This window comes from Ciona robusta, chromosome 4 (assembly GCF_009617815.1).
Source record: "Ciona robusta chromosome 4, ASM961781v2".
NCBI lineage: Eukaryota > Metazoa > Chordata > Ascidiacea > Phlebobranchia > Cionidae > Ciona > Ciona robusta.
In genome coordinates, this window is record NC_143238.1 from 7,264,330 (window position 1) to 7,279,319 (window position 14,990).

The 14,990-nt window shown below is 34.9% G+C and overlaps 1 protein-coding gene across 2 annotated transcripts; it reads right to left on the bottom strand.

Moving 5' to 3' along the window:
• Positions 1 to 1,260: 1,260 nt before the first annotated feature.
• On the bottom strand, positions 1,261 to 14,621 carry LOC149737249 (non-lysosomal glucosylceramidase-like). 2 transcript variants are annotated; one of them, XM_089877564.1, is made up of 20 exons: positions 14,437 to 14,621; positions 13,962 to 14,094; positions 13,556 to 13,644; positions 13,140 to 13,255; positions 12,184 to 12,408; positions 11,323 to 11,422; positions 10,603 to 10,751; positions 10,084 to 10,186; positions 8,316 to 8,437; positions 7,664 to 7,821; positions 7,371 to 7,508; positions 6,980 to 7,051; positions 6,479 to 6,570; positions 5,997 to 6,104; positions 5,516 to 5,667; positions 5,083 to 5,189; positions 4,498 to 4,640; positions 3,953 to 4,059; positions 3,490 to 3,681; positions 1,261 to 3,001 (listed from the first exon to the last, which is right to left on the bottom strand). In XM_089877564.1, exons 1-20 carry the CDS (start codon positions 14,531 to 14,533, stop codon positions 2,819 to 2,821), a joined length of 2,586 nt encoding a protein of 861 aa, XP_089733690.1. In that variant the 5' UTR covers positions 14,534 to 14,621; the 3' UTR covers positions 1,261 to 2,818. The 2 variants fall into 2 exon arrangements, with proteins under 2 accessions (XP_089733690.1, XP_089733691.1); XM_089877565.1 differs by having other exon boundaries at positions 1,261 to 3,018.
• Between the last annotated feature and the right edge of the window lie 369 nt (positions 14,622 to 14,990).

Below are 14,990 nucleotides of genomic sequence, written 5' to 3' on the forward strand. Positions count from 1 at the left end.
GGAGACCTAAGAAACATTTTGAAACCAAAATTTTAGGTGGCCACCAGCTAAAGGATCACCCACTTTGTTATACTATATACTAGGATCACCTTAGTTCACGATGCCTCACATTTTCAATACGAACGACCGACTTTCTCAAGAAAAATATAAACAGTGGGTAATCAGTAAACCTAAGTAACACTTTTCACTCACTATCAGCCGCAGGAAAACTGAATCCAGCAGGCAGCAACACTAACGTAAATATTACATAAAGGCTAGTAAGGCTACGGTAACTTGTAACATATATATATAAGATACGCATATACATAACAAACATAAATATAAGATACGGATTTCCTAGCATTCGTCCCGCTATAAAACACTGTCTGCGCACTATTTAAATTCTTTGCTTTCCTAACACGTCGTAAACAATAAATATATTCGCCATCGTCATTTTGCCAAAAAGTTTGCGAAATTCCCGCCATTTCTCAAAATAGTGATGACCAATAACTAAAATTATATCAACGTAGCCGTTCAATTTTTTTCCAACTTATCTGGGCAACTTCTTGCTAACACTTTGATAATATAATTCGTAACAACTTTCTTCATAAATAAAATAAAAACGAATTTATATTTTTTCAGCGCAATATTTCTTTGTTTGTTCTTTTAGGCGGCGTTTAAACTACAGCGTAGCTTGCGGCGGAACAAAGTCCTTGTTGCGACGTTGAGGTCGAAGGTACCTTTATTTGTCAGTCGTTGACTGCTAGCTTTAGCAACGAGTGTTGTTTATGAACGACAGTGGATCGTTGATCGTTGATCGTATAGCGATAGCCTTTTTTTCGTGACAAGAAATTCATCGCCGCTCGTCTCTAATTGCGGTTATAGAGCACGTTGATCCGCTTTTTATTGGTTTTCGCGTTGTCATTGCGTGCGAAAACAGGAGCATTTCTTCCTGATAAACACGGCGGCGCAACACGTAGCATATGGGCTGACTTTGGCTATTTGTCACCAACGCATGACGTAATGCAGTGTTGCGAAATATTATGCAGTGTTTCCATGTAGCTCGCATCGGTGTTAAACGAACAAACAAAGAAAAATCTACACCCAGCTTTATTTAGTGCAGGTTCGCTTTTCCCATTTCTTTTCTTTATTGTTTTAAGCAACATTTTAACGACAGCGTTGCTCGCCTCTAAACAAAGCTGGGTGAAGAGGTTTCTTTGACAGTGTAGTTTGTTTAAATGCTCAAGTGTTAACTTAACTTTAAAATAAAGACAACCAAAGTATTTATACACTGTGTTTTTTTGGGTGCACTTTGTGGCCACAAGTTTGGAAAACTTAACATAAAAGTGACTTTGGTATGCAAATATGGTGCAATTGTTGTATATACAAAAAAAACAACAACACTCGTGATATATAAAAGTGCAGTAGCAGCAAAATAATGCACCAGATGCTATATGCTTGTGTTGCACATTATGGTAACATCACATGTAATATATATTGGTCTGTTTCAATACAAACATACCAACCCATATATATGTATATGACACAATTGTCATCAGTTTCAAACGATTCAGTTTAAAACTAAATCCATTTTCAGTGATTTCCGAAGTAAAAATACTTTTTACTGTAGCGAGAATTCGAAAACTATCTTTTTTTTAATGTCAGACAAAAATAAAGACAATTTTGTCATTTATACATATATTGGCTGGTATGTTTGTATTGAAACTGGCTTGAAAATTAGAGTTTTACGCGCTAGTATCTTAAGCTAAAGATTTCTCTAAGTGATATAAAATAAAAAATCAACAATTTAAATAATTTTAAACTAGAATTTAAGTCAAGACTAAAAAAGGACTTTTGAAACGGTTTGATAATTGCCCACAATTCTGTGGATATAATTGGAAAAAATACAGGGTTTCTATTTATGCTGTAATAACATTTCTATGTTTTGTATATTATAAAAATAAATAGCAATTGTACGACACTAATTTCAAGTCACCAGTGCTTATAAAGAAGACAAAAATATTGTTCTAGCTTAAACATAAATGTTTAGATTGAATTCTATGTTTGATCTTAATATTCAAACAATTCTGATCATAATATGGCCTAAAAGTAAATTGAAAATTTGTAAAAAACAATATTTTTTTTCTAACTTTTAAACAGCAATTGTAAAGTTAATGATTTCAAACATGGTTTCCAACAGTGTTGCGAATCTTTTACTTTGTAACAATAATTTATGAAAAAGTTTTAGCATGTGTTGTGTAAAGTCGAAATAAAATATGAGTTTTTTATAAATTTGTTGCCACCAACAGATCTAGAGCATCTAAAATAGTTAAAACCCTTGTTTTAAAAATGTCATTTAAGCATGTTGTACATAACTATGGTGTAGTTTAAATGATCAAAGTTAAATACTGTCGGCAAGATACTAATTGTCATGTTATGCTGTTTGCACTTGCTACTTTTTTCGTCAAAATATGAAAAAAAAGGAACTCTGAAAAATGTTTGGTAAAAATAAAATTATTTTCGTTTTAAAATAAAACTAAAATCACTTGAAAACAACAGTGAAAATTGAAAACTCTATTTTGTAATCTCTACCGCCACCTATGTAACAGAAATCATATAATATGATATTTTGGCAGTTTCGAAAAGTTTTTAAGTTTAAAAGGTAATTAGTTAAAAATGTTTTAAGGAGTTGGGAGGAAAAAGTCTGTTTAGGTTAAAATGTTGGTAAATAACTTATATTAATGTAACAGTGGAAAAAATTAGAAACAACAATTTTAATAAAATAATTCTGACCAGTGGAAAAGATGAAAAAATGTAAAATCATAATTTCCTATTTAAACTATTCCTTTGGGTTTTCCAATGCATATTGCATGCCCCATATACTTAAGGGCCGCATGTAAGCAAGAGATCTATATGTATGGTTCTTCCTCATGGCTTCTGGTGTCTGAAACGCCATCCCATACCTCTGCCAACATGATCTGTAGATTCCACTCGCTGTGCGGAAACCTTCTTTCAACATGCCCTGTGTAATGTATTTAGCTGGAAAATATATAGAAGTGTTGGGATGATGGGCCAACTCTGTAGCAAGTCACAGGCCTCACCCATAGTAATGGCTGAGGTTCTATAATGATGCAATGACATGATGTGATGGAGAAACAACAGTCCTTATAACACGGGGTTAAACATGGCTTATGCCACACATCAACTATTGCTTTTTTACTCTACAGCTCAACTGTATGTATAATAATAGCAGCAATTGCTTTGTTATGTATGTAGTTGAAATATATATGGTAAGGGGGGAGATGGGACACCTTTCATTCTATTTTCTCGTCCGATTTGGCAGTAAACAAAGAACTCTCAAAGAATTATAAAACGTATTCTCACGACTCCCATAGACCGTTGTTTATTGTTTAAAACGTGATCCGGATATTTGGATATCATGTTATAAAGGTGTCCGTCTTTCCCCACACTATATATATTTTATAGCAGACATAAATACTGTAAACCTACCTTATGTATCATAGTAGCAGCGAGGGCGTACGTCACCCCCGTCCATACTTCGTCAGATTGAACACTAGATGTGTCTACTGCTCCGTGTGGTCGCATCCCGTTAACGGCACCATGGCGCCCCCCGTCATACTGCTCCACATTGAGCGAGAATATTGTTTTTAATGACGACATCACTTGATCATCGGGGAGGACCTGGGGGGGGGGGTGTTTTAGTGTTGATGTGTAACATAGCTTTTAAAACTAGGGTTACACCATGTATTAACACACTGGTTTTAAACCTAAACAGCCTCACCCTGCTGTTAACCTTATGGAAGCCTGTCACTTCCCCAATGGGTAAGTCACTCAAGCCTATTGTTTATAGTCACTAAACAAAGATTAAAGAATAGAGGGAGGATAGCACGAATGCGGACCCCACTAACAGAAATTATGTGACCCCCACCATCGATGGCCTCAACATACTTACATCACAAATCCCTGAAGCGAGTAGGAACCATTGCCCCGCACACTGGTCAGCCATTACACTTGTTCTGTGTTGGGGGTTATTGCTGCAATCGTAGTTGAAATATTTACCTGCGTATATAACCCATGAATAAGCCAGCCATGGAGGGGTAATGATCTGGTCAAGTTAGTTGCATAAAACATGGACTTCTGGTCAGTTTTAATATAAACACAGATCACACAGGAAATTTAATTTAGTCTCGCTTTAAACAAAGATAAACCATGCTTAAGTTGAATATTATATGTCTAACATTAGGACACCAAAATATATGGAAACAACCTTCTATGCTTTACACAAAGAAATATTGAATTAACTATAAAACCAGCCAGGTGAAAAAACATGGATTTTCTCCTCAGTTTAAACACAAACTTGTCATATTTTACACCAGGATATTACATGTATACTGAAGCTTAAATCATGTTCATGTTGCAATACAATACACAGTTAAATGACAAATAACCTTTAACCATAACATATGTTGTTTATGCTACAATACATAACAAACCAACCGTTCCATAAACGCTCCTGATAAGCCTTGGTAGCTCTCACTAATATATCATGGAACTTGACTTGATCATCTTTCTCATGCAGAATGTCTGCGGCTTCCTCCATACAACGTAACGCAGCAAGCCATAACCCTCCACAGTACGCACTATATGGGTTAACATAATATGCAATGTGCGTATTTATCTACCAAACGTGTGTAACTTATTTATCCTTGCATGGCGGGGCAACGACAATCGTTATAACACGGGTGTTCTGTTTCATACACCTCGTGCCCGCTTACAAGTTACCTCGTACGTAACTTATTTATCCTCGCAAGACGGGGCAACGACAGTCGTTAAAACACGAGTTTTCTGTTTCATACACCTCGTGGCCGCATGTATACTCTAACAATGGTAGCAGTGGCAAGCTTCGAACCCAGTAACCTCTTGGTTAGAAGCATCCATCGAAACCACTGTACCACGGTCCTGGATATTGCAATATGTGATTGAAGTCTGAGTAAGTACGACACGCCTAATGCCCCCTCAGTGGCCGAAGAACAAGTATTGTAACCGAAGGGTACCAGGGTTAAGATAATAATCCCGCAATACCTTGGTCCAGTAACACACCATCCATCAAAAGTTTGATCCGCTGCTCCACTGTTTTCAATCAATCCATCGTTATCTTTATCGTGCCTCATGCTTTGCTCCATTACAATCTAACCAAATAGGGGAAAGTTGGGATTGTTTACTAAATAAATATATTTAACATCTAAAATCTAATTTGGGTATTATGTTTCATACATATCATGTTTCATACAATTGTAGCCACACAAAGTAGGTCATGGCAATATGATACATTCTCATGGTAGGTATTATATTATAACATGTTATGACACAATTACAGTTCACCATAATAACTACTTAACCCTGCATATATTTATGACATAACAATCACCTTGCATATATTTATGACATAATAATCACGTTGCATATATTTATGACATAATAATCACGTTGCATATATTTATGACATAATAATTACCTTGCATATCGGCCACATAGCTTTAAGAAAGTCAATATCCTTAGTGATGTAATAATCCCGATATGCTTGTAATACGAACTTTGGGTTGAGGTCGCGCCAGTCGGCAGTGTCGTGGACAAAATATGTGTTCACTCTTAACCATGGTTCGTCCTCTGTGGGGGTACGAGGGGTTAGCTTTGGTATATTTCAGTATGTATCACACTATAGTATGCTGTATGAAAGATAAAGTATGTTTCGCGTCATGTGTTAACGTATGTGTATTAGGGTGGGGAAAGTTGGGACGCATTTTCATTCTATTTTCTTGTTCTATTTACACTTTTGAAGGAATGTATAACCTGCACCCTGCTTTTGTGTCTAAAGTATGTTTAGTTTATAGAACAGTATATTAGTTCTATTTCTCAATTTACAAGTCATTATTCCATAACATGCAAAGTAGTATTTCAACACCAAAAACTATTGAAAACACAGTAGAGCAACCCACCTGGACACCCAACATCATGTGGGACCACGTTGGGGGTTTTAACGGGAGCGGTCACCCCATCCATTAAGTATTTATGAGGTTGTGGGTTCGAATGTAGGATGCTGGTAGCTGTGATTTAATAATAAGTGTTATGATGTCATACAGGAGTGTTTCATTTAAGTTGAGTTGGTAAAATTTAAATATTTGATGTAAATATGACCAACACGCCAATTCAGTATTTTTAACAGCCAGTTTTACAAAGTGTCAACAAAACAACAACCTTGAATTGGTTGCACCAATTTTACAGGTGTTTGTATAAGTTCAGTTGTATTTGACCGACATTTCAGTATTTTTGACAGCTAGTTTTACAAAGTGTCAACAAAACAATAACCTTGAATTGGTTGCACCACTTTTCACGGGTGTTTATATAAGTTAAGTTGTATATTACACAACAACACATAGAAAAGTTATATTTAATGCTCATACATATAACACGTACATACCTATATCATATTGAACACTTAATTCTAGCTTTGGCCATAGATAAGCAAGGGCAATAGAAGCGTAGAAATGAACATCATATGTGTTATACATCCTGTGTATATATAATGTTAATCTCCATGAATAGAATAGCGAAGACATAATAATTAAAACAACAAAAAGAATGGAATTAGCAGCAAAACGTAAATAAATAAATGCAACTTATTTATCTCTTCGAATGCAATAGTGAAGATCAAATTAAATAAAACTACGAAGAGAAGGGAATTAGCAGCAAAATGACGGTCGTTAAAACACGCTTAGGGTAAAAACTACTTGAATAAAATATTAGATAAAAGCGTTGCTGCTAAACTGACATATGTTATTACCCTTCAAACTTATTAACAATTCGTTATAATAATACTGCTGAATCAGCACTTTTTACTTTACATAATGAACACTAAGGGGAGACAATGCACAGCAAGTGCCAATGAAGCTTTTTATTTTATCATTACAACACAACTTACTTATATTCTTGTCCTTCCAAATAAGCAAACTTTCCGTATTCTTTCAAGAAGTCACAACTGTCAACTTTAGCTCTGTGGAATAAAACATAGTATTTTGTTGCTTGTCTAATGTTATACAAAAGATTCTTTATAGAAGCTTCAATGCTAGGTTCTATATAGGTGATGCCCTTGCCCTACAACAATGGAGACCATGAGACATAAAATTTTGGCCACAGTTGGCCCATTACTTTAACACACAGAATGCAACAACCCATTAGTGACCACTGAGTTGGAGAAATGTCCATAAAGTATCTTACTCAAGATCACATACGTCTATCAGCGTGAGGTTTTGAACCTGGTACCCTTTGCTTACATGTAACTAACTCTCATTATACCAATATTTAATTCTCACGTATTCTGTAAAGTTTCCGGTACTTTTCCGTTGGCTGTTCCATTTTCCTCCTCAGCCACTTCTAACCACACAGTCCCACCATCTGTGATGTAATAAAGCTCATTGAAGATTGCTGATTTGTACCAATCAGGAAGCTGTCTGGATGAAATAAGAGGTTTAAGGTTTGTATAAAAATGTTGCATTTCTTAAATAATAATTATTGCTGCATTAAAGAAAAGTTTAACCGAAAATACATGTTAACATTTACCATTACATGTAAAACTACATAACACACCCATTTACAAATAACTTACTTGTTATCAAGTATAGGTCGTTGCCACGCCTCAATCTTATCCTCCCATGTTTGATAATTATCCAAAGCATAAGAAGCGATAGAAGCACCAGCGTTGTCCCCATTAAACCAGCGCGTGTATCGACGCTTGTAATGTTTGCCTGCATCACCAAAGTGAATCTGGGGTGGGGAATATATTGTTTTTATGCATATAGGTGCTTGTGTTATAACGAGAAGATACTGCCACTATTGTGGGTGACCATTCGAAAACATATTGTAACCGATGATGTGGCTTTATAGGTACTTACGAGTCGTTAAGACATAACCCATCACCATTAATGTTACTTGCTTGATCTTAAAGACAGTCATTATAACACCGTTGTTTTGTTTTATACACCTCGTGCCCGCTTACAAGTTACCACTTATTTATCCTTGCATGGCGGGGCAACGACAGTCGTTATAACATTAGTGTTTTGTTTTATACACCTCGTGCCTGCTAATGAGTTACCACATATGTAACTTTGTGTGTGAATAATACTTTGAACTTCCTCATGAATAGGTGACAACTTGGTAGCAGTATTAAGCCTCGAACCCGTGTCTCTTGGCCAAGAAGTGAGTTTTTTTTTACTTTAAAATGAGACCCTACTGTATACCAATCATCTACAGCAACAAACCTGTGGCATATCCCATGTTAAAGCAAAGTCCATAGAGCCAGCCATGGAGTGAGGTTTAACTTTACATGAAGCTGCTACAGCGCATGCTGTGTGCTCGCCTGTAGCTGTTAATGAACTTTTACCTGGAGATTAAATATTTATGTTAATTAAATATGAATGAAGTTAATTAACAAAGTGAGTATGATGGTGTGATTGGATTGAACATAGAAAAGTTTTAAGATAATTACAATATTGTGTATTACTAAAAAACTACTATATATGTGTGAATGCCAGAACGCAGGTTTTCCTTTTTTTTTATAAAATCATAATATTTGTTTTAAATAACTGTCTTAACATGATATATTGTTTGTAGGGTGTAACGCCTTTTGTTGAATAAGTTTTGTATTTATGTTTGAACCATGTGCGCTTACAATGACTATCGTATCACCGTTACTTTCCGTATATTTTATTTGGTATATTATTATTGCAAACAAGGTTTTTGTACAAGCGATAGTATAACTTATATTCATGCCCAATAGCAATGCTGAAGGATGTTATAGAGTTTTCAAATTGTTAAAGACAAATCTGTTGCATATTAAAGCAACACAGACATAATTAATAATTATCTACAAGGGAAGATTAATCATGAAACTTGATGCAATACATTATGTTATGCATTAAGAAACAGCAGCATCATGTCATGATGTAATACCTTATGCTGCACATCACATGGTATGTGTAAAAAAGCTTTTATTGCCAACACAGTGCTAGCAACTGCTTGTGTTATTACCCTTATAAAGAATATAAAGCTTGTATGTTTGTTTATATGAAGTCTGTATGCTTAAATATAATGTATGTAATATGTATGCCCATTGCCTGTACACAATATATAATTACAATATGAGCTCCATTACAGTTACATAATGTCTGCAGCAACAGGTAATTAATCATCCTACGTAATAATAATGGTGGTTAGTATTTCATAAGTATCCTGCCAGGCAGTACATTGGTACACCACATATCAATTAATCTTACCAAGCTACTTATTAACTACACATAATTATGTAGGAGACATGTTGTAATACAATACATGTTGTAATGCAACACACACCACAAGTAGGCGGGTATCTGCATACTGATAATAAAGGCATCCCCAGACAGCTAAATAATCTTTAAACTGTTCATTTGGCATAAAACCTGGTGTGTTTCTGTTATCCGGCAAGATTTCAGGGAATCGAAAATACACTACTTAATACCAAATGAGCCATTAAAAGATAATTTCCAATATGCTTGGTAACAAGAGTAATACAATATTTGCCAAGATAAATAAGATACCATTATAAAAGTAAAGTAATTTACAACCCTAACTTAGATTTGACTTATACATATATATCTTTTAATGATAAATAAATATCATGTAGTAAAACTGACAAGTCTTGTGTGACCAGTAGTTATGGAAAATGTTTGCCAACAATCCTAATAACAAACGTGAGTTAATATTTGGGTTACTTTAGGGGTTGCCTGGGATGAAATGTCACCCAAACTTTTGAAACAGGTGTGACAAGATTTATCCTAAGCAGATTATACCCCGCTGTGTCTTTTCAATAAACATACATTGAGAGAGATATTCTAGTAGCCATTTACTTATTAACCAAATATTGTGTGGACTTTATGTGAACCAACCAACCCACATTCTATATTTTATTTATGTTTTGATGAATTAAGAAATAAAACTTTAATATTTTAGAGCCACCAAGTTAAAACAACATAATCAACTGATTCAACTTACCTGGTTTAGATTGTAATCTTCCTGTATTCAACAACGAGTTCCAAACCTCAGCTCCGTTGTGGGTTGGATTGAAGCTGGTGCAGTGTGTCACATCTACACCTGGCTGTATTTATATTATGTATCAGATTGTATATAGATATATATTGGCTATATATGTATATAAGTATGTTGGGTGCTATTTATATACATATATATAAAGTTGTGCTTTATACATATATAAACACGGAGGTTAAGATAACACCTGCAGTTGTTATAACACGGGTGTTTTGTTTCATACACTTCACGTTTGCTTATGAGTTACCACATTTGTAACTTAGTTATTCTCGCATGGCCGGGCAACGGCAGTCATTACTCATTATAACACGATTGTTCTGTATCATACACATTGTGCCCACAATTGTAGCAGCAACGAGCCTTGAACCAATTACCTCTAAGTCAGAGGCAGACGCTAATCAACTGAGTCACGGCACCAATAAAACTGAACAAGGTTATTTACATTTATAACGTTTAGATCCTTACCTTTTCAGCAGCAGCTACAGTCAATGCGTACGGCATATCCCTATACGTTGTATTATGCATCACAACACCCTTTGCTTTATTATTATGGTCAGTATTACTGAACGGTTCATTCCATAATCCTGATACTTTCTTTTGTTGTTCAGGGTTGCCTGGGAAAGGTTATATGATGTATATTAGATGTGTTTTATAAGGGTAAGGTCAGATGTGAGGCACACCCTCCATCTATCTGTACAGAATCAGTTGTTCAGGAGTCGCACTGTTCGCACGTACACAAGTATCTGGTTGGCGTTATATAAATGTAATGTTATAAGGGTGAGGTGCAGACTTTAATTCATGATATCAGCATAAATTAGTCAAGAGTCACAAACCCCCGACCCTTAACAAGAATATAAAGTAGGATGGAGACGGGACACATTTGGCATTTAATGCAAGACGGGACACATTTGGCATTTAATATCCTAATCATGTTTTAAACAATTAACAGATGAGAAAATAGAACGAAAAGGTGTCCCATCTTCCCCCACCCTACTATATACATAGAAATGGAGAAACATTTAAGACCTGGGATGTAGAAGGTCCATTATCCAACACCAAAGGTACAGCAGCAACAACAACAGTAATAATTATTCGTTAAATTATATACTTAATGAATAAACAGCATAATACTCATTGTTTACATATAAAGTATATATCTATGATAAAACAATGGGCCATTGTTACCGGTTCCGTTCTCCAGTGACATCACAATAGTTACTTCCACCTCTTCAATTCCGCGATTCTCGACGTCCCAGACGAACACCGCTGCTGGGAGGCTTGTGTCCTGTTATTGTTGCAAAACAATGAAAATTAAATTACTTAATGAATAATAACAAAAGAAACTGCAGAACATTATTGAATCACAATGCACAGTCAAGGACGTTTTAACTAAACGATGAAATTTGATATATTTAAATATCAATTGCTACAAATAGGCAATAGACATAAATTGACCAAAGGTATATAATGGAATGAATCTAAATAAGAAACTGATGATGATGCTGGTGGTTATTGGTGAAAAATATCTTTGGTACACCATTAGTTGGACTTAATGTTTGCCTATTGTTTATTTAGTAGCACTTGGTGTAAGCTTTGTTTGCTTATATGTTCGTAAAACATTCGTTGTTCTACTTCTGTTGCTACTGAGTACAATATATAGTTCTTAATACATGTCTACCAAGAACTAACTTCTTGCGCAAGTAAATTATGTCTTTGATTAGCAGAACTATGATTCTTAAGAAGTCCCGAATGCAGTTAAAATATTGGTTTCAATACATTCTATTCTATGTAGTAATTACACTAGAAGTTCTTGAAACATAGGCTATAGGCCTAAAAAATATCTATAATTTAAAAAATATATATTTATATTTATATATATATATTTAATACTAATAATTTTCAACAAAAAGGTTTAGGGTGTTTTGGAAAAATTCCATAATTATTAGGAACATTTTTAACAATTTTAAATAAATTTTAATTTTAATTTAGCATAAATGTAATGATTATATATATAGTTTGAAAAATAATTTTCATTGTTTTAATTACCTTGTAATCATTAGGGAATACCGGGGATATTTGTCTACAAGTTAAAACGATGTTTTGCCCTTGTAAATCATATACCGTCCATGCACGAGGGTATAATCCATTGTAGTATGCGTATGAACCACAGTACTTCCAATTCCAAGTTCGTAAAGCCTCTCCTGATGGTGCCTTGGTACTGAGCACTTGTTGGCAAACTACTGTGTTGTGTCTTCTTATAGAAACTATAAACTGTGATGGATATTTGGGTTAAAATATTGGGGTTTAATATAAACTGTTACTGCCATGTGTATTACAGTTGCTTTCTAGTAGTTCTGTCATTTATTTGAATTCAGGTATTGTCAAACCCTGTACAGTATACAGGTAGCCTTTTGCTAAAAATTTAAAATAAGTGGCAGAAGAATTATTTAAGAATACAAGAGTAAATGTATGGAACAATTCGATTAAAATATTAACTTTTATTCTGCTGTTGTTTTTACTTTTGCTAGTAAAACATTAAATAGCTCTTCTGATAGATATGGGTACTAAATTAAAAGGATAATTTAATTAAATGTCAGAACAACAAAGGTGCTACATTAGGGCAACGTCGTTTACAATTACCAGGACTGTCAAAGTGTCAGACACTCGTGATGGCTTGCCATATAGCAGATGAGATGATGGTATAACAAGAAGAGCTGTTTCTAACATTACGTTTTAATTGGCAAGAAACAGGAAATGGTAATTAGACACATTTAGTATCATTAAGTTTAGTAAAGCTAGAATATTGGAAATAGATGCAAATCGATAACTGGTAACCACGCACAAGATATATAAAACAAAAGTCCTTGGTTGCCCTGCCAGGCGGGATAAATATGTTACATGTTTTAGCCAACTCTGGCCTAAATCCCAGGTTCTCTGACAAGGACCTCACCCATATTGTATAAAGTTATAGAGTATAGACCACGCCCCTAACACACCCTCACCTGATCAGCAAGTGGACAATCAAACGTATATATTCCTGGTTTTAGTTGCCACTTGCAGAAATCACCCTGCCACCCACGGTTGATGGTCCCGCTACCTATGCCTCCAAGTGGTACACCTGTGGGTTTTTAACATTTTTATGTGGAATATTATATTTTTATGTGGATGCAATATTAAGTATAATTACATTTACAATGTTATGTTAATGCCAAAACATTTCTAGTAGCTATAATTTTCTTGAAACCAGAAACATAGATATAAGAACAGAAGCGGTATAAAAAAAACTTTGGAGTTTTGGCCCAACTTTGATTCTGTTCGCCAAAAGTTTAAGCTAAAGTTGGTTCAATACAATCTTTAGCCTTATGTTTAACATAGCCTTACATACACAATAGGAGTAACAAATATATTTTAAATTTACCATATATTGGTCTTAATGGGTGTTGGTTAAAGAAGTCCATGCAAGGTTTTTTGTTTTTTCTTCTTAACTGGTTGTAATACTGTAAGTACCTGTGTGTAAGATTAACAATATTAGGCAAGCATAGTAACCAAAGCAGTGGAAAATATGGTTATCGTATTATTCACAATTTAACACAAATTGTTACAATTGGTCTATACCTCTTCTCTGTGCTTTTAGATTTGTTTTATCTTTCATGTGACATGTTTTATTCTATATGGGTGAGATCCTACAGTGAGGCACGCCATGGGACCTGGGGTTTAGATCAGAGTTGGCCCATTACCCCAACATTGTATAAGCACATTCTATTCTATATGGGTGAGATTATGCTTCTATATGCATAACCTTGTCCTAATAATAAATACCTCACCTGACAGCGAGTCCTAAAACAGATGGGATCTGAGTTAAAGGTGGGAACGACCATGGGGTTGGTTTGGTCTTGAATTTATGACTCAGCGCTATTTTCCATCCATGTTCGGGAACATTGTGACCAAGCGATTTACCTGGGAGTTTAAAAAATGTTTAGGTGGTGGCTGGGAAGTGGGAATAGTCATGTATGTATGTAGGGGTTTATGCTCTGGGAATGTTTAATGCCCAATGTTGCCGCCATTGTGGGCGTATGTGTCCTTGGGCAAGACACAGCAATTGCTCCAACCCAGTGGTCACTAATGGGTTGTCTAAATTATCAGCCATACATAAAAGTTAGCTGTGACATAACTTAACTAATTTCTGCGAAATAGAATCCATTTATTCAAATCAAGTTGCACGAATAATGAATTAGAGACAAGGATTACGGTTAAGAGCCAAACATTAACAACAACCACAGTTCACCCCCGTCATCTTACCCCTCCAACTTTGCATTAGATTATTATCGTCCTCATCACAAGGGTGGTTCAAACTCACATCTTCCAACTGTTTCCACCATTCTGGTTCACAATCCATATAATTCACTTTTAATCACAAATATTTATAACAACAATTTACAATGTTACGCTTAATAGGCTAAAAACTGAAAAGATTAAAAATTTAAAATGTAATAGAATTTATTTATCACTTTTTCTGGAATTTATTTTTTTACTTGTACTGTGTTTTACGTCTGTCATTTGAATACAACATTAACAAATCCGTGTATTTTCAGCTATCTGTTACGCGACCATGCGGAATGTGTTACGAATATCACATTAGGAAATCCTAATCCTTAACGTATAGCGCCTTGTATATAAAGCACTTACCAATAAAAGTAAAAAGTGGTTTACGAAATACGTATTGAAACCTTTTCCTACTCATACCCAAAAGTAGTTCGCGTTTACCGTACACGTCCTAAGCTCCACGTTTAATATAGGACACGTTTACGTATACATATCAAACGTATTACATCATACATACCAATACTAGCTAC

What these genes read in the sequence shown, in the direction of transcription:
- LOC149737249 (XM_089877564.1), bottom strand. Translation starts at nt 14,533, where the DNA reads ATGGATTGTGAACCAGAATGGTGGAAACAGTTGGAAGATGTGAGTTTG. An exon ending in GTTTTAGGACTCGCTGTCAG is followed by an intron (nt 13,645 to 13,961) that starts GTGAGGTATTTA and finishes TCTTACACACAG; the next exon opens with GTACTTACAGTATTACAACC. An exon ending in TCAGGAGCGTTTATGGAACG is followed by an intron (nt 4,060 to 4,497) that starts GTTGGTTTGTTA and finishes TTATATACGCAG; the next exon opens with GTAAATATTTCAACTACGAT.